We start from the raw sequence: 20,626 nt of genomic DNA on the forward strand, positions 1-20,626 counted from the left end.
TTGTGTTCAAAATAATAGCAGTCCCACATCAAGATAAATCACTGTTTTTGTTAGAATTTCAACTTCTACACTGCAAGTACGTTTCTAGAAGGTTTAGAAAATGTATAAAAAATCAACAGACCCAACAGGCATGACGTGCATGCTGCTGATTCTGTGAAACTGAATAATTTACTGAAAGAGGCCTGTTCAAAAAAATAGCAGTGCTGAGTTCAATTAGTGAGGTCATTGATTATGTGAAAAATAAAGGTGTTAAACAGGTGTCCCTTATTTAAGGATCAAAGCAACTGACGCTGCATATGCTGGCTGTGCATTTGTCCTTAAAAAACTGAGTAAAATGGGTCGTTCCAGACACTGTTCAGAAGAAAAATGTTCTTTGATTAAGAAATTAATAGAAGAGGGGGAAAACTATAAAGAAAAGCAGAAAATGATAGGCTGTTCAGCTAAATTGATATCAAACGCTTTAAAATGGCAGCCAAAACCAGAAAGGCGAGGAAGAAAAAGAAAAATAACTATTTGACTGGATCGGAGAATAACCAAAATGGCAAAGGCTCAGCCAATGATCAGCTCCAGGAGGATCAAAGAAGATCTAAGATGGCCTGTGAGTACTGGAACAATCAGACGGTGTCTATGTGAAGCCAAGCTACCAGAAAAAAAGCCCCTGCAGAGTCCCATTGTTAAAAAAAAGACATGTGATGAAGCGGTTACAATTAGCCAAAGAACACACTGACTGGCCTAAAAAGAAATGGCGTAATATTTTGTGGACTGATGAGAGTAAAATTGTTCTTTTTGGGTAAAAGGGGCCACAGACAGTTTGTCAGACGTCCTGCAAACACTGAATTCAAGCCCCAGTACACAGTGAAAACGGTGTAGCATTGTGGTGCAAGCATCATGATATGGGGATGTTTCTCCTATGGTGTTGGTCCTATTTATTGCATACCAGGGATCATGGATCAGTTTGGGTACATCAGAATACTGGAAGAAGTCATGTTGCCGTATGCTGAAGAGGAAATGCCCTTGAAATGGGTTCAACAAGACAATGTCCCTAGACACACCAGCAAGCGAACAAAATCATGGTTTCAGACAAGTAGAATTCAAGTAATGGAATGGCCAGCACAATCCCGGCTGACATACAAAATGCTGTTTATGAGGCAGAGGAATTGTGGAACATAGTACAATTGTCCTGGGCCGCAATACCTGTTGACCGGTGCCAGAAGTTGAAGGACTCCATGTGCCACAGATGTGAAGCAGTTATAAGAAACCCTGCTTATGCAACTAAATATTAATTAATGATTCTCAAGAAAGTTGAATATGTAAGCCTTTCTGTTTATACAGTAAATTTGAGTTTTGTCAAGAAATATGTCAGCACTGCTATTTTTTTGTTTTATATTTATGGACTTTCTGTAAAATATTATCGAATTCAATTACTTTTTTTCTGATTGTATGGTTTTGAAATAGAATGTTCAGTGTCCCCAATGCATTTGTGTCCATTAAAATACAATTTATTTGAATAATTTTGAGGTTTACTCACCTTTTTAAACACACTGCTATTATTATGAACATAACTGTATATATAAACACACCAGAATATGTCCACATGACCTAAATGTTTGCACATTTAGGCCTCGCTTTCAGTTTCCTAATAATCAATCTGGCATTTAAAAAACAAAACGTTTTTAAACTAGTCATGTCTACTGAGCGACATAAAGAGAAATGGTGCAACACTACCATCTTGTGGACAACTGAACATATTGTTTCCCCCCTTCCTGTGATCAGTGTGCAAAGAGCTTGGAATATTGCCTGAAACAGGGTGCCGTGCCGATTCAAGAAAAGTCGATCGATCCGTAAACATCAGTTATACCCATTCCGGCGTTGGTTTTATTTTGATTTTTTGACGGGATATCGCCCAATGGACTGCTTGACCTCATTTGGAAGTATGTTTAATGCCCTGTAATAGGTATCGTTGCAATGAACAAATACTGTACATTAGCGTCAGCGTTGTTACGCTAACATTAGCATATGGTAGTGTTAGCGTGTTTTCTCGGCTAGAGCTCTGTCCAACTAAAACACACATGCTCCTTGTCGCGCTTGCTTGACTATAATCGATGAATTAGGCCTATAGTCGATGCCTAAAGCTGCCCAGCTAGCTTTGATTTTAGCTTCGAAGCTAACAGGGAACATGTTCTCAACAGATGACCCCTTCGACAAACCACCGTGCAGAGGCTGCTCATCCTATCTAACAGAGCCTTACATCAAGTGTGCTGAATGTGGACCTTCTCCTTTCCTACTCTGTCTCCAGGTGAGTATGGCAAATGAAGCTCCTCTAACATACTTAACAATTCTTTTTTTTTTTTATGTGAAGTGTTTTACCAGAGGATTTGAATACAAGAAACATCAGAGTGATCACAAGTATGAGATTATGGTGAGTTGATATCAGTACCTCCAAATTGTCTTAACTTATTCTCTTTCTATGCCACATCAATGTGGAATGCGCTCCCAACAGGTGTAAAAGTAAGTGCATCCCTATCCTCCTTCAAAACCGCTCTAAAACAACACCTCCAGGCAACTTCAACTCTTTACTAATACCCTCCTCCATTCAAATCTCATCTCCCTGGATTGTAAATAACCTAATGTAAATAATCAAATGTACTTCTAATGTATTTACTTGTTCTTATGCTATCTGAACTCACTATGTTCACTGCTCGCTGTACATATCATCCTAAGTAAGACCTACACTGTTTCAATGCCCATTTCTCTGTTGATGCAATTGTTGATGACTGAAGTACTGATATCAACCAAAGCTCCTTATCCCACCCCCCGGATTGTAAATAATTCAATGTATATACTCTGATGATTGACCTGTGTGATGACTGTATTATGCTGATAGTATATATTTGTACCATGAATTGATTTACGTGGACCCCCGACTTAAACAAGTTGAAAAACTTATTCGGGTGTTACCATTTAGTGGTCAATTGTACGGAATATGTACAGAACTGTGGAATCTACTAATAAAAGTATCAATCAATCAATATATCCCTACATGGGTCTTCACTGATCATTTTTTGTATTCAGACGTCAGATTTCCCGGTTCTGGAACCCGGGTGGACGGCACAGGAGGAGATGGCACTACTGGAGGCTGTGATGGACTGTGGCTTTGGCAACTGGTCAGTGATTTGATATGGTTCCATCTCCAACCTTACTAATTGTATTTGTGCTGTTTCTGAACACCCAGGCAGGATGTTGCCTATCAAATGCGCAGCAAAAGCAAAGAGGAGTGCGAGAGTCACTACATGAAGAATTTTATCAACAACCCGCTGTTCTCGTCCACGCTGCTCAGCTTGCGCAAAACTAAAGATGCTCACTTTGCAGACGGCGCCATTCCTTTTAAACGTGAGTAGCCATGGCATACACAACAACACAAACACCAAGAAGATAGGGCTCAGTTTTGTGGTACAGTAGATCCCTGCTATCCTCAAAAAACAGTAAATAATAGCTCCATCAATTAAAAATGCCAAATTTTTATACTCTACGCCAGTGGTTTTCAAATGGGGGTATGCGTACCCCTGGCGGTACTTGAAGGTATGCCAAAGGGTACGTGAGATTTTTTTTAAATATTCTAAAAGTAGCAACAATTCAAAAATCCTTTATAAATATATTTATTGAATAATACTTCAACAAAAAATGAATGTAAGTTCACAGACTGTGAAAAGAAATGCAACAATGCAATATTCAGTGTTGACAGCTAGATTTTTTGTGGACATGTTCCATACATATTGATATTAAAGATTTCTTTTTTTGTGAAGAAATGTTTAGAATGAAGTTCATGAATCCGGATGGATCTCTATGACATACCCCAAAGAGGGCACTTTAAAGGCCTACTGAAACCCACTCCTACCGACCACGCAACGCAGTCTGATAATTTATATATCAACGATGAAATCTTAACATTGCAACACATGCCAATACAGGCTTTTTAGTTTACTTAATTACAATTTTAAATTTTCCGGGAGTTTTTTCTTGAAAACGTCAAGTAATGATGACGTGTACGCTTGACGTCACGGGCTGTTATGAATATGAGCGCTGCGTACACACACAGCTAAAAGTCGTCTGCTTTAACGGCATAATTACACAGTATTTTGGACATCTGTGTTGCTGAATCTTTTGCAATTTGTTCAATTAATATTGGAGAAGTCAAAGTAGAAAGGCGAAGTTGGGAAGCTTTAGCCTTTAGCCACACAAACACACGGTGATTCCCTGTTTAAAATTCAGGGAGGTGAAACTTTAGTATGGATCACAGCGGACAATGATCCCGACTACATGTCAACCAGCAGGTTTCGGTGAGAAAATTGTGGTTAAAAAGTCGCCTCTTATCGGATATCAGCTGAGCTTGTGCCGTCCATACAGCTGCCGTCGACTTTCTTGAGACACTGGCGTCAACACCCGGCCGTGGACGTACACTTCAGACTATCAGGTACAGTTAAACTCACTAAAACAATAGCAACACAATAGAAAGATAAGGGATTTCCCAGAATTATCCTAGTAAATGTCTCTAAAAACATATTAATCCGTCTCAATGCAACGCGATTGCAATCGCCTTTTTTTTTTTGTTGTTGTTTTTTCTAGTCCGTTGCTATCAATATCCTCAAACACGAATCTTTCATCCTCGCTCAAATTAATGGGGAAATTGTCGTTTTCTCAGTCTGAATAGCTGTTTTTGTTGGAGGCTCCCATTAAAATCCATGTGAATGTTTGAGGAGCCCTCAACATGTGACGTCATCGTCTGCGACTTCCGGTAGACGCAGGGCTTTTAAACTTTATCGTGAATGTTCTCTACTAAATCTTTTCAGCAAAAATATGGCAATATCACGAAATGATCAAGTATGACACATAGAATGGACCTGCTATCCCCGTTTAAATAAGAAAATCTCATTTCAGTAGGCCTTTAAGTTGATGATTACTTCTGTGTAAAAATCTTTGTTTATAATTGAATCACTTGTTTATTTTTCAACAAATTTTTAGTGTTTTTTATATTTTTTTCTAAATAGTTCAAGAAAGACCACTACAAACGAGCAATATTTTGCACTGTTATACAATTAAACTGATGACATAGTGCTGTATTTTACTTCATCTTTTTTTTTTCAACCAAAAATGCTTTGCTCTGATTAGGGGTTACTTGAATTCAAAAAATGTTCACAGGGGGTACATCACTGAAAAAAGGTTGAGAACCACTGCTCTACGCCACAGGCTTGCAAAAGCTAGGAAATAATGTGCGTCAATAAGGCATTTAATTTTTCTTGATAAATTTATTTCAATTTTGACAGAAAACAAATGTGATGCATGCAAATGCAATTCTTAACTCAATATTATTTGAAACAATCTATTCCAAGCTTTTTTTTGTCAAAAAAACCCTCTTCAAATGGATTATTACACTAACCAAACTAAAATATTTGCTTGTCATTTAACTTTGAATTCCAAAACCAGGGGACATTTTGTAATGATCAGTTGCGCCAGGATTTCTCAGATTTGTGGTGATTGCTTCGGCCTAAATTGCCTGATTTCGCTGAAGCATTTTCAAAATGTTCTGGAAAAATCGTCGTCCAGAGATGCAGGGAAACATTTGATTGGTTAGATCAGGGGTTGGCAACCTTTACCACTCAAAGAGCCATTTTGACCAGTTTCACAAAATAAAGAAGATAATGGGAGCCGCAACCATTCTCGCGAATATCTGCTGGTGGTTCCCCAGATAAATTAATAAGGGCGTGCTATGAAGCCACTGCCTTTGACGCCTGCTACAACATGTACAAACAGCTTGCCAGTCCAGTAACATGTTGTATGTGGCTTCCGCAGATACACGTACAATATTGCAAGGCATACTGGGTGATACAGGTTACACTGAAAGTTGAGATATAAACAACTTTAACACTCTTACTAATATGCGCCACACTGTGAACCCACACCAAACAAGAATGACAAACACATTTCGGGAGAACATCCTCACAGGAACACATTATAAATGCAACATAACAATTACCCAGAATCCCATGAATCCATGACTCTTCCAGGCTATATTATACACCCCGCTAACACCAAACCCCCCCTCCGTGCGTCGGTTGAGGTGGGCGGGGTTGGGGGTATAACTTGGTATAGTTACTGTCTATTTGTATCCCTCCACCCACATGTTTACATTCAAGAGCCATAGCTTAGCAGTTTACTATGCTTTGTCCTCTTCTTAGTATAGCATGTTTAGCTATTAACAGTAAAAATGATACCCATAAAAAACATTTTAATTACCTCCATGGATTTGAGGATTAGGGATTTAGAAACCGCTCTGTACTGTGATTGGACATTAACTGCTAGTAAGAACGCTATATTACGTTGATGCCTTCAAAATTTGCAGTACACAGGTAGAATGTCATTAACATGCATCATCACGATAGTAATATAAATTTGACAGACAAGAGAAGTTGTATCATTTATATCGTCTATAACGCGCAGCCCTAATTAGGGGTCACAATTTCGTCGTCAGGCTGTCGCGACAACTATGCTTCCGTGCCCCAAGGCACTGCCTCTATCCCTTCTAAAGCAGCTCGCGGTGGTATACACCTTCACCGGCGTTGCTCCAATATGTTGTACATTGTATGGTTTAATATCACACGTTGAAACATTAAGGAATTAAATTAAATGTTTTTCTGCAAAAGAAACAACCTATTTTTAGAAAGAAAATACATGACCCGTCAGGTTTGCCCCTCTAAATCTGAATATGCGGGGCCAAAAATGCAGAAAAAATGCTATAAGTATTTCCATGGCATTTATTTACCTAAACCACAAAATGGGCGGGTGTAGTAAGATTAGATGCAGGCGAAAGGCTGTTTTTTTGTTTTTTTAATTTGAAACAGTACAACTACATTTTAAAAGTTTTAGAATGATTTGTGGAGTGCATTAGAAAGTGTAAAGGAAAACATAGCTCCCTTTGACCATGTGGTCAATTATGCATGTATTGCACAACACAGCAGCAACAGAACCAATGTTGTTATAGCGTTTGGCAGCAAACTGATTAACTAGCATTATTAGAGCCGATTACTTCAATGTAAGCAACAGTATGGCATAGCACCCACTAACTCTATGAGATTCTGTGATTAATGTAAAATAGGTGTTAATGGAACACTCACAAAGAATGTTATCTGCATCATAATTAATTGGAACCTGTACAACCCAATTGATAACAGTTAAAACATTTTTAAGAGTTACAAATGCATGTCTTTGTGTTTTGGCTAACATTTTATTTTCACAGCAACTGATGAACCCCCTCGGCCCACCTTTGACTCGGTGCTGTCACGAGACATGGCGGGGTACATGCCTGCTCGGGCAGACTTCATGGAGGTGAGGGGCAGTCCTATTTTAATTCATTTTACCAAATGTGACTTGAGGATCTGCCTTACAGGTAGGGATGTAACGATAAACTGTATAATTTATCAGAGAAGGAAGCTGGTACTAGCTAGCTTAAACGCTAATATGTCATTAACCTCCTTCACCATTAAAAAGGACATTTCCCTATCTAAGCTTGTATAAACATATTACTGTCTGAACAACTAAGATATTTAATTGTGCACATTGGCTGTGCTCTCTTAACACAGAAATATGTCAACAGGAAATGACACGCCCTACACCTGTTTTTTCTGTAATTTTAACAAACACTAAAACTTTTTACAAATTAAATGGAAGACGATAAACATATTTAAACACTTAAATAAAAATACTATACCTCTTAAGTAGCCAGAACATTATTATATAACATTTTTTTCTGCCAAGAAAGTATATTGTGTTGCTATTTATTGATTGTAATTAATTTTCAAAATAATACTTCAGTATGAGTGTGTGAGAGTATATTTTAAGCATTCAACAATACCATGATGACAATGATAACCGCGATATGGCTGAAAACTGTATCACGATATTAATCTTTTATATTGGTTGATATTGATAATTACTGATATTTTGTATGACCTATCGAAAATAAGGACCAGGAGAAAAATGTGATAAATGTTAACTTTTTTTTTTTTAATGTATACCTTTTTATGTAAAGAAAAGGAAATATCAACACTACCATGGAAAACAACCAATGTAAACAGCATTTTAAAATCACATAACAATAACCTCTTAAAATGAAGGTGCAAAAATAATAGTTAAGCAATGCTTAATAAAGTGTAACAAAAAAAATTGTGACAATGTAAATACAGAGAAAACTTAGAATAACTATTTTCTGCAAGGACGTTGCGGCTCAGGCCATGTCCACACAAACAGACAGTTTCAAAAACGCATATTTGGGGTTAAAACAATCTCTATCCACGCAACAAGTGTGGTTTCAAAACTGTCTGTCGACACACAAACGTATACACCGGCTGTCATGCACATTTTGCCCAATCAGAAGCCTGAAAAAAGCAGCCACAGCTGTCTTGTTGGCATTACACCTCCTATTATGTTTATATTGATATACTAGATGTACACAATGACATGTACATTATCTTTAAAACCAACCTGCACGTACGCACAGCCCTGGGAACATTATTATCTCTTTTTTTCAGTGTTTAAAGTGCACATGCACGCGCCTGTGTTGCTGAAACCCAACACTGATAGAATTCTAACATGTTTAGCAGCATGGTGATGTATTACATGTGCAGTGAAGTGTAAATTATTTCTTAAAATCAGCATGCACTAACGAGCAAATGAAACCATTTTGCATGTTTGAGTGCCCATATATAAGCACATGGACGTGCGTGTGCCTCTGCAAGACTCTTGTGGAATTATAAAGCATTTAATCATTGATATAGTGATATGATACATGTGCAATGAAGTGTATATTGTCTTTAACATCAGAACACACTGCCAAGAGGATGCTACAATATGTATTTTTTTTAGTCGATTTTTACGCGCCTGTACGTTCGCGTTCCATCTACAAAAATGGAAGCAACACACGTAAGTTAACTTCAGGATTTGTCGTTAAAAAAAGACTAAAAACATAAGATAATGTTGCACCTTTCTTATGACAGAGCAATAGGTCTTGCTTGTCAAAATTGTCCCAACAGGTGGAGGTTCAACAGCGATCGTATTCAAAACAGCTCATTAGCGCTGGCAGGAGTGTCGCAAAGCCCAATTTGATGTGTCTTCTTAATCAATGTAAAGTAAAAATAGCATGTCTACATGCAAACATACAGTAATTCCTCTTATAGTGTGTTTAAAGGCAGCAAGGCAGTGTTGTTGAGCTTTGTAAATGACAGCGCACAACAGTGACGTCATCACAAGTCTCCGTTTGTGCCATGTACACGCATACGCTAAGGGGAGAGCATTGGAACGCTACACTTTGGGTACCATTTGCAAAAGTCTGTGTTTTTAAAGGCAAAAGTATGCATCTGCGTGTGGACAAGAGGCCTAAACGCAGAGATAAGTATGTGTTTATTAAGTATCCATGTTTGTGTGGACGTGGCCAAAGGTGGTCCACATTGGTCTGACAATGGTCCGTTTAAAAAAAAAATCCAATAACTGCCATACTGTCTAAGTGACTTTTTCTGTTTTTTTGACTGTTTTTTTGCTCTCTGCAACACTCATTTAAAGTTGTTTTTTTTCACTCCATGCAAAGAATCAACCGCGAGACAACAAGATGGTGCAACCAAATTTTATAGTTGATACTGTTAACTAATTGGCTGTTAGCGTCTCACTCCCACTGATCAGTGATCATTTCCTGCAACTTTTAGTTTTTTCCGACATAAAATAAATAAAAAATTGGAACATTTCATCGAACATGTTTTATAATTGATATTGAGTACATGTCTATTGCGATTTATATTGATATCGTTTTAACGCGTAGCCCAGCCATTATATGAAATTGTCACATCGCTACATGCCTACTCACAGGGAACCTTCGGTTGTGATGATGTTGTCAAACACAATCATTTCCATCCAGATGACTAATAAGTCTCTTGCTATGTCAACTAGGAGTTTGACAACTACGCAGAATGGGATCTCAAGGACATTGATTTTGTGGACGATGACTCGGACATCCTACGAGGTGGCTAGCAACTGAGCCATTTAGTGGCAAAATGAAATATTTTGCTATTTTTTTGTGTTTCTTTTACAGCACTCAAGCTGGCAGTGGTTGATATATACCATTCAAGATTAAAAGAGCGTCAACGCAGGAAGAAGTATGAATTCTTGATGCATTAGTATGTAATGACCTCAGTCTATCGCTAGATGGCACTATAACCACCTGTACTTCCAGCAACATGTATTTACAATAGACTTTCAATAGACTCCTCAAAGGTAAAAGGGTTTAAATTTTCAAATCTTTTGCAATCCAACAGTACAATGAAAGGAATGACTGGAACTATAATATTCAAGCTTTGCCATAAAGTGGATGTTGGAAGCTCTCATTAATACCATAAATATGTCAAATATTGTACAATCTCCATTAAATGTTGTACATTTTCAAGAATTAATATTAACATGAACATGATTTTCTTGTTTTACAGGATTATTCGAGACCATGGACTGATTAACATGCGCAAATTCCAGGGTGAGTGTCTCTCTCAAAACCAGAAGAAGCATCTAATATGTTGCAAGCTGCGGTTACTATGGTTACAGACAAAATAGCCGCGGCGCAAATGAGCGCATTTGACCCTTGTGACCCACATCAGCGAGACAAAAAGCTACACTGCATGCTTGTCGATAGGAGCGCTGTGTTCATACATCCTCATGTAGCCGCAGAGTTCAGACATTGAAATACGATGGGCCGCCACGTGTTGCCGTGAAAGTGTTTGGGAAGTTGAAGTTGTCCGCTCATGGTTTATTTATTTTAGCACCCTCCCTCCTTCCTTCTGCTTATCTCTCTAGTGTCTCCAGACAAAAGGCAACTCAGAGTAGCCGGCGAGCTGCAGACTGGTTGTCATGGAGACTGTCAGAGATTGTGTGTCTCTCGCCAGTGTGTTCCCAGGTGTGTGTGTGTGTGCGCGCCATAATGGAAAGCACTACCCGAGCCTGGGAGGCTCTTACACACACAGTATTGTGTGTCGGTGCCCAGTGGGAGGTGGAGACATGGCCGTATGTGCAGTGTCGTTTTTGTACAATTCTACAACACCGCGTCGCCATAGTGCCGTGCTCGCCAACATCCACGTTGTGTGCTCGCCCCCAGCTAATTATATAGGATGGAGGAACTTGACCGACACGCGCCTCTCCTCTCACACCAACCTTCTCTTGAGCGTTACTCGGCAACGCAAACCAAGCTCAGAGACGATCAGAGGTGGTGAATGGACACCACAGATAGAGACTATTGTCTTGTTATCTCTATCCCACCTAAGTTATTCTGTAGTTCAGCGTTTCCCAAACTTTATTGAGCCAAGGCACATATTTTACATTACAAAAATTTCATGGCACACCACAAACAAAATGTGTGAATAGCGACAGGTGAGAACACAGGCCAATTATGTATTTTCTTCTACTTTGTGGAAGAATATGTACTGTTTCTGCATGTCACTGTATGTTGCTGTCAATGGCAGATACATTGTAATACATACGAGGCGGGAAAAATGATCGCTTGTCTGATGCATCACAATTACAATGTAGATGATGCTGAATCGCTGGACAAATGTCAAAATATCGATTATTTCCGTTTGTTAGATAAAGTAATAGACAGTTGTAAAATGCTGATCTATTGTAGCATGGACAAATGGAGGAGGATAATAGAACGTGCTAATGGTGGCGCTAAGATAGCTTGAATGTGAAGTAGTGAAACAACAAAATAATAAATGCAGTGCACATTTCGACAGAAAGCTAAAAAGGACCACATTACAGCAGAGGGTAAGCAGCTAAGAAGAGGGAAGCAGCAAGTCCAATAATAGTCAGGAGACACAACCTACTCAGTGGCCTAGTGCAGTGGTTCTCAACCTTTTTTCAGTGATGTCACCCCTGTGAGAAAAATTGTTTAATTCAAGTACCCCCTAATCAGAGCGAAGCATTTTTGGTTGAAAAAAAGAGATGAAGTAAAATACAGCACTATCTCATCAGTTTCTGATTTATTAAATTGTATATCGCTCATTTGTAGTGGTCTTTCTTGAACTATTTGGAAAAAAAGATATACAAATAAATTAAAAAAAACTTGTTGAAAAATAAACAAGTGATTCAATTACAAATAAAGATTTCTACACATAGAAGTAATCATCAACTTAAAGTGCCCTCTTTGGGGATTGTAATAGAGATCCATCTGGATTCATGAACTTCATTCTAAACATTTCTTCACAAAAAAAGAAATCTTTTAACATCAATATTTATGGAACACGTCCACAAAAAATATAGCTGTCAACACTGAATATTGCATTGTTGCATTTCTTTTCACACTTAATGAACTTACATTCATATTTTGTTTTATTTGTATTATTCAATAAATATATTTATAAAGGATTTTTGAATTGCTGCTTTTTTTGGAATATTTAAAAAAAATCTCAAGTACCCCTTGGCATACCTTCAAGTACCCCCATGATACGCGTACCCCCATTTGAGAACCACTGGCCGCCCTGATAGGTTGTGAGTTCAGACCCTAGCCGAGTCATACCAAAACTTATAAAAATGGGACTCATTACCTCCCTGCTTGACACTTAGCATTAAGTGTTGGAATTGGGGGTTGAATCACCAAAAATTAATCCCGGGCGCGGCCACCGCTGCTGCCCACTGCTCCCCTCACCTCCTAGGTGGTGATCTAGGGTGATGGGTCAAATGCATAGAATAATTTCGCCACACCTAGTGTGTGTGACAATCATTAAAAAAAGAAATAATAATAATCTCCATACAGTACGGCAACACTGTCAGCCATACATATCAATGGGTAAATAGACGATAAACGTCTTTGAGCCTCTTGTGACGGTTCTATATAGTGATTATAAATGCAGTTATTCATATTAAAGGCATACTGCATTTAGGAGATGCATGTTTGTTAATTTCATTCTTTAGGAGGTGTGTGTTGTGTGTGTGTGTGTGTGTGTGTGTGTGTGTGTGTGTGTGTGTGTGTGTGAGTGTGTGTGTGTGTGTGTGTGTGTGCGCGCTCTACTCACCTTTTCTCCCTCTCCCTTGTGGTTTTGCAGTACTGGAGCGTTGCTACCCAAAGGGAGTGCAGGAGCTCTATGACGTTATGAGACGATTTGCTCGAATCACTGGACCTGTTGAACACGACAAGTTCATCGAGAGTCACGCATGTTAGTATTTGGAATCTAAAATGTCAATCATATAGTCACTAGCTGCAACATTAGGTACACCTGGACAGTCCATTGTAATGTAAGTTACCTTTATACGTATGCATTATTCAATCAGTGGAATACATCGTCTTCTACAACCATGCATTTCTATTTTGTTTTTTAGGTTTCTCGTCACTTATCGCACTACCCCACTAATGTGTCACCAGTGTCTGAAATGTAACGTCCTATTCTTGTCTCTCTGTACTATAGTGGAGTTTGAGCTGAGGCGGGAGATTCGCAGGCTGCAGGAGTACAGGAAGGCCGGGATCAAGTCTTTCTGCAGTGAGTCCAGCCTAAAAGCATCCCACTCGCCATTGCATCGTTTTTATAGCTGAGAGTGCTCTGTGCTCGTCAGGCGCCAAGGTGTACGAGCGGGCGAAGCGGATGCGTGAAGACGAGCGCAGGAAGAGGACCATGTTGTGTGACGTGCTGCAGTACATCCAGGACGGCAGAGCGTGCCAGCAGTGGCTCAGCAAACAAGCCTCCATGTGAGTGCGATGTCATTGCTGTGGATTTGTGTGGCCCCGCCCCTTAGGTCTATTTTATATTTTTAGCCTCCTTAATGAGCCTTTTGTTTCGTTTCCCACCTCTGGTGGCTTATCTGAGCATGTTCCAAGCATTTTAATTGTTTTACCTTCCTTTGGTGTGATGAATAATCTTATTTATGTTTTTAGCCTCGAGTGGTGTGAACAGAGGCCAAAAACACTCATTTGCGCGTTTATCGGTAGTGATGCTAATGTTCATTTTTATCTCCTGACTTCAGAGATGCAGGCATCACACCGGCTGTCACAACAATCACAACATCAGGTATGCACCCTCCCAGCACCAACCCACCATGACTCTGCTCCATAAATACACCTGACTTTAAAGATCCTCTGTATGACAGGAGCTCTCTAAAGGCTATGGTTTACGCACACACTCACACACTTTCGTTGGGTTGCATTTCTACAGTAACAGGCAGACGGAGCGCCCCTCCCCTCAACCTGACTGGGCTGCCCGGGACAGAGAAGCTCAACGAACGAGAGAAAGAGGTAGCCCCCCCAGTCATATTTCAGCATGAAGCCTGCAGCCATGCATAAACTGCCCAGAATTGTTTAATGTTTTCAAGAGCCACACAAAATGCAAAATGTCATTGTTGTTGTTTTATGCAGTTGTGTCAGGTGGTACGCTTAGTGCCGGGCGCCTACCTGGACTACAAGCAGGCGCTGCTCAACGAGTGTCGGCGTCAAGGTGGTCTGCGTCTGGCTCAGGCCCGAGCGCTTATCAAGATCGACGTCAACAAGACGCGCAAAATCTACGACTTCCTGATCAAGGAGGGCTACATCACCAAAGCATAGGAGCCCACTTGTATATGTGTGTGTGTGTGTATCTTTGCTCTCAATGTGTGTATTAAAGTGATTTGTTTCCAATACAAGATGCCATACAGATGGACTTATTCCTGATGTCCTAAAAAAGATGTGGGCATATTGGGGGCGGTGTGGCTCAGATGGTAGAGCAGCTGATCATAAACTTAAGGTGTTTCCGGCTCAAATCCAGTTTTCGCCATCCCTGCCGTCGTGTCCTCGGTCAGAACACTTTACCCACCTTGCTCCCAGTGCCATCCACACTGCTGTAAATGTAGATAATGGGGTTCTCACTGTAAAGCGCTTTAAGTCACTAGAGTAAAAGCGCTATGTACTGTAAATCTAATTCATTTCACTTCACCATATTATTGAAACAGACTTTTTTTCCAACGTTGACTGACATTTTGTTGTGGTATGGGTTTCTACTCATTTATACTTCATACCTGGTCAGCAAGTTGCTCATTGGTTGAGTACACTGATATTTGTACCGATGAAGTATACATAAATGGTAAAAAAAAAAATAATAATAAACATGCTTACTAACATTAGCTGTGATGCAGTTACTTTACTCCACAGTCTCCGTTTTGTCACGCCTCTCAGTCTCCTACCAAACAAAATGTTCTGTTAGCATGTCTTGTTTTTAACTGATGCTTTCAATAGGACTTGTTGTTTTACATTTCCAGCAGTACTATTTATAAGTAACTAACTGACCAGGGAAAGTCCAAAATGTATTCCTTGTTTTAGAAAATAACAAAAAGTCCTGTTTTTTTAATTGCTTGTTCACTTGGTCACTATTGATCCCCCCCCCCCCCCCCCACTTTGACATCTTCTCCTGTAAGGTGTTAATTAGAAACAGAGATGAACCCATCGACACAGGTGATCGTCATGGCAACTGTGCGCACACGTACACGCGCACCGTTGCTCCTCTTCTGGGTCGAGGAGTCGTGACTAACCAGATTGGCGCCCCGAAGCTGAAGGCTCCTCTGCTAAATCCCCCTGTCTCCTCCCCCATCTGTGTACGTGCATCCCCTCGCTCTCAACCTTTAACAAACAAAAGCATGAGCATCTCCCCCCTTCCCTCACCTTGGAAACTGTTGTGTTGCCGTGGCAAAAGCTCGCACAACGCATGCTGCAACTTCAATCAGACATAGTATCTCCACAAATGCACGGTCAACAAAAAACACTCCCAATGTATAATCGGATTGTGTTTAATTGTACAGGTATATGTTTATTAGTAGAGTTGCATATTTACTATGCAGAGACCTCCACCATAGCCAAACTGTTCAAAGAGAAACAAGTGTTTGTTTGACTACAAAGATACTTCCTGGTTCATAAATAATAATGTAAAACAATATTAAGGGAAGAGGCATTTTGAACTTGGGGGTGGATTGTACTATTCACATCATGATGTAAAACTGAAAAAAGGTCTCTCAATCTCTGCAGTAAAATGTAATACATTCTAAATTGCCCGATATGCTATATATCCACTAAGTTCAATATTGGATTCAGTAAACCCCTTGTTTATCTTTGCTAATTGGTTCAGGGCTTAACTGAGGAGAATAAATTTCCACCAAGTTTTGAATAAAATATTTTCAGAGGTAGAGCACTAATACACCCCCATACCATCACAGATGCTGGATTTTGAATTTTGCGCCTAGAACAACCCGGATGGCTTTTTCCTCTTCGACATCCAGTTTCCAAAAAGTATTTGAAATGTGGACTCATCACACCACAGAACACTTTTTCACTTTGCATCACTCCATCTCAGATGAGCTCAGGCCCAGTGAAGCAGGCGGTGTTTCTGGGTGTTATTGATAAATGGCTTTCGCTTTGCATTGTAGGGTTTTAACTTGCACTTACAGATGTCGCGACAAACTGTAGTTACTGACAGTGGTTTTCTGAAGTGTTCCTTAGCCCATTGGTGCTATTCTTTAGACTGATGTCGGTTTAATGCAGTAACACAGAGAGATCGAAGGTCACAAGCATTCAATGTTGGTTTTCTGCCTTGCCGCTTACGTGCAGTGATTTCTCCAGATTCTCTAAACCTTTTGATGTTATTACGGACTGTAGATGGTGAAATCCCTAAATTCCTTGCAGTAGCTAATTCAGGGGAGGGCCTTTTATTAATATCTTGATATTTTTAAGCCATATCACAATATATATCTCGATATTTTGGTTTGACCTTGAATTCTATGTGTCTACATTAAAACATTGTTGTTCATACTGCAATAATATATGCTCATTTTAAACTTTGATGCGGTTAGGAGAAACCACAATTAAGTGAATTTACCAAAACTGTATTAATTAAACAGCTATTAAGCAGTGGCACAAACATTCATGTCATTTCAAAACAGAAAGTGCAAGATTGTCAGAGACATTTTAAAACAAGCTATTAGTGCACTTTTGTGCATGATGTCACAAAGATGAAATATCAAAACAACACTAAATTAAAGTGCACTTTTTGAAGAGAACGCAACTACAATAGCTAAAAAAAATAAAAATAAACTGCACTTTTGTGCATGATGTCACACAAGATATTTCAACAACTGTCAAATAAAAATTAGCTGCGTAACAGGAAATCAAATAGTGTATGCGTGTGAATGTGTGTGAATGGGTGAATGTGGAAATACTGTCAAAGCGCTTTGGGCTCTTAATAAGGGGTAGAAAAGCGCTATACAAGTACAACCCATTTACCATTACTTTGCTATGTGGTAGGTTACTACGGACGTTATTAAATTCTGTTGTTGACTATTTTTTTCATACGATCTGGAAATGGTTGCTTCGACATTGAACTGACATGAGTTTCAAGCCCTCTTCATTCTATAGCGGGGGACTTTTTAAATGATGCTACAAATTAGCAGTCGGTGCTACTTTTTGTAACAACGCTTTTGCCGCATGCTTGTTCGACATATTCCCATTTGAAGCCAAACCACCGCCAGACGATGGCCCCCGTGCTGTTTTTCTTAGGAATTCATTCTTCCTTCATTTGTTGTCAGGTTGGCACCTTTTTTCTCTCGTATTACCACTCGCACCACTCCGCTAGCATCACAGCTAATGTTACACATGCTGCTACCTATCATGTGAGGTTGTATGACACAATAGTCTGTGACGTATGTAAGAAGGTGCGCTTGTCTGTGAGAAGGAGAGACAGGCAAGAGTGGGAAGAGCATGCAGTGTAATGCCAGCAGCTAAAAGCAACTGCGTGAGAATGTATACAAGAATATCACAATATAGTCACTTTCTATATCGCACAGAGACAAACCCGCGATATATCGAGTATATTGTTGTTATAAATATTGTTGGAGCCAAATTTCCTTATTTTTTTATATTTTGTTTTCTCTAATTGATTGCTGGCCTCAGTTCATGCTGAATTTCCTTTTCCGCAGATTGCTCCCCCCACTTCATCTTGAGAACCAGGAAGTGTTTACAGGGATGGGATCGTTGATATGGTGCGGTTGCCATGGTTAAGCTCATTTAATTGGGTTCAGGTGGGAGCACAAACAGTTTTCGATTGTGCCGTGTGTGGTCAGGTCTCGCTGCTGTGACAATGTTCCATTCAAGGTCAGCATACACTATATTCTATAGCCTACATATGATTTAATTTTGATAGCTTAAAATAAACGGATTGTCATATCCAAACAACACCACAGTACTGGACCATCAATCATTTGCACGTATCAAACTAGTCAACACTGTCGCCCTCAGTATCAGCCCAAAGGTAAAGGCTGTACATTAAGTTGAAAACTTTAGTCTTCGTTCGTTTTGGAAAAAGGACTTAGTTTGAATGTCAGCTAAAACACACTGTGGACACTTCATTAGGGACAGGACGTAGTCAGACTGCATGTCAGGAACTAATGAAGAGGATCTCAACCAGTGTTCAACGCACAGTGTGTGCAACTGGAGCGCACGCTGTCTGACGGTGTTCAGCCACAGGCCGGGCTGTTTTGCCTCGTTTGGACCAGGAGATGGGAGGACAGCACACGTGATCGTCGTTTTGGGACAGCAGGAATGCAGCGGCAGTCAGACGGAGGACGCCACGCTGATCAAAGCCGTTTGAACAACAGCCACAGCGGCCGCGGCCCTCGCCGTTTGGTGTGACAGCTGAGCAGCACTGGGACGCGCAACACTGTTTGAAATTTTGTACTCTTTTCGAAGATATTGAACTCTTTTCGAAGAAAATCTTTTGAAGACAAGAACAAAGTCACAGGCCGGCATCAAGTAAAGTAAAGATATATAGCGCGCTACACAGGTTAATATATGGCCATATAACAGTGTGTGCACACAAAGACAGCAACAAAATATCCAATGCATTGGTGGTTCATATTAATTATTATTTAACCCGTTCATGGGTATTTTCTATGAGGTTTTGTGCATGATTGCAACCCGTTTGTGGGTACATTTCAAATAAAAGGTGGTGTTTTAAGATTTCTTGTGGAAGCCCGTTCATGGATGAGGTTTTTGGTTCGAACAAATGCAAATGAATAACTGCGGCTTTGATGTTTGGTGTTTTGACTAACATTAACAAGGTATCCATATATTTGATCTGATTTTGAATTGCGGCTTGTGTTTAATCATTGATCCTGGAAATGGCAAACGTAATGCTTTGTAAATGCATGATCATGCGTTAATGGAGGAGTCAAATGTAACCCATTCAATTGGTGCCACAATTAAAAGGTCAAATGGAACCCTCACAGGCTGAATTGTCAGAAATGACTGAAAAGCAGTTACAGCCTGCAGAGATGGAAAAACTGGTGGACACAGATCAAACACCTGATGTTGAAAAACAATCCCAGGATTTAAAAAAAGGCACGGTGAAAATGACACCAAAAGCCCTAATGAATGATCTTTATTGTCATTGTGGATGAGAATTAAACACTTCAGAAGGAGAGAAGATCCAAATTAAACAAGGCAAGCAACATGCAGAAACATATCATGGAGTTGATGGAAAATGAAGAGGACAAAATGGAAGTGCAATCTGCTTTCACAAAATATCTCAATGTCATAAAGGAAGCTGCACATGCACACAAATCCCTCCTACCAATTCTCCTGACAGAGGAACAACTCAAACAACATATGGTACAAAGCCAAATTAATCAATGTACATGAATTTATTGAGCATGTTAACACCTGGATAAAAACACCAACTCTGGAAAGTATTGAGGATTTGGAAAACGAAATAAATCCAAATGACAGCATTTCTAATGTTTTAAGTCACAAATCACATGGGAGTCACACAAAGTCTGGTTCTAGTAGATCAGGCCCCTCCTTAGCTCGCAGACAGGCAGAGGCCGAAAGGGCTGCCCGCGCTTTCCGCTCTGCAGCTCTAAAAGAAAAACATTCATTGGAAGAGGAGGAGGAAAAGACCTAAAAGAAATTGGAAGAGGAGAGGGAAAGAATCAGAAAGAAAAGGAAGTGATGGACCTGGATGTTCCATTGGCAGCTGCTGATGCGAAATTATTAGTTTTAAAAGCTCCCAGTCTTCATGCTCCCTCACATATAGCATCTGATGGCATGAACTCTTACTTAAGGAGAAACCAAGGAACCACCGGTCACTCTAAAGTCACTCCCCAGGCTAAAGTACCAGTCAGTCTCAACCCCCAGGCTTAAGCACCAGTCACTCTCAATCCCCAGGCTAAAGACTATCAACCCCACACACAGCAGCAGTCAGGCCAAGCTTCACCACCACCTCCACCACAGTCTATACACTATCCATCCAATCAATTACAAATAACAGCATGGCAAATATAGGACACCACCTCCCATTCAACCACCCACAAGAGCAACAGTCCATGATTTCACACCCTCAACCCATTCAGGTACAACCGCAACCACCACCTTCTTTACCAAAACAGCAGCAGGTCTCTTGGAATACAGTACAGGACCATAGCCCTACAACCCACATGAACCCCCCTGTACAGCATTCAAGGCAAACTAATATTTCCCCTCCAACCAATGGAACTCTTACTGTACGTGATTTATTACACAGGCAAAATGAGATTGCAACATTGC

At 39.9% G+C, this 20,626-nt stretch overlaps 1 protein-coding gene and 1 long non-coding RNA gene across 3 annotated transcripts in view; one reads left to right on the forward strand and one right to left on the reverse strand.

The window, feature by feature from the left end:
- The window catches only part of LOC133536821 (uncharacterized), a 41,396-nt gene extending 28,190 nt beyond the window's left edge, over positions 1 to 13,206 (reverse strand). The window contains exon 1 of the long non-coding RNA XR_009802559.1: positions 13,095 to 13,206. This is a non-coding gene — a long non-coding RNA (uncharacterized LOC133536821). The remainder of the gene's footprint in view (positions 1 to 13,094) is intronic.
- On the forward strand, positions 1,772 to 15,185 carry tada2a (transcriptional adaptor 2A). 2 transcript variants are annotated; one of them, XM_061877391.1, is made up of 15 exons: positions 1,772 to 1,931; positions 2,190 to 2,296; positions 2,360 to 2,419; positions 3,073 to 3,164; positions 3,233 to 3,390; positions 7,292 to 7,380; positions 9,991 to 10,066; positions 10,133 to 10,196; positions 10,524 to 10,567; positions 13,125 to 13,235; positions 13,485 to 13,556; positions 13,630 to 13,762; positions 14,038 to 14,081; positions 14,226 to 14,305; positions 14,426 to 15,185. In XM_061877391.1, exons 1-15 carry the CDS (start codon positions 1,907 to 1,909, stop codon positions 14,609 to 14,611), a joined length of 1,341 nt encoding a protein of 446 aa, XP_061733375.1. In that variant the 5' UTR covers positions 1,772 to 1,906; the 3' UTR covers positions 14,612 to 15,185. The 2 variants fall into 2 exon arrangements, with proteins under 2 accessions (XP_061733375.1, XP_061733376.1); XM_061877392.1 differs by having other exon boundaries at positions 9,991 to 10,063.
- The last annotated feature ends 5,441 nt before the right edge of the window (positions 15,186 to 20,626 follow it).

The sequence above is a fragment of the Nerophis ophidion genome, linkage group LG18, assembly GCF_033978795.1.
Source record: "Nerophis ophidion isolate RoL-2023_Sa linkage group LG18, RoL_Noph_v1.0, whole genome shotgun sequence".
Classification (NCBI taxonomy): domain Eukaryota; kingdom Metazoa; phylum Chordata; class Actinopteri; order Syngnathiformes; family Syngnathidae; genus Nerophis; species Nerophis ophidion.

Bases quoted from the DNA above. Each gene is read 5' to 3' on its own strand.
- tada2a (XM_061877391.1), top strand. From the start codon at position 1,907: ATGGACTGCTTGACCTCATTTGGAA. The intron at 2,420-3,072 runs GTGAGTTGATAT...TTTTGTATTCAG, and splicing joins ATCACAAGTATGAGATTATG to ACGTCAGATTTCCCGGTTCT. The intron at 14,306-14,425 runs GTAGCCCCCCCA...TGTTTTATGCAG, and splicing joins TCAACGAACGAGAGAAAGAG to TTGTGTCAGGTGGTACGCTT.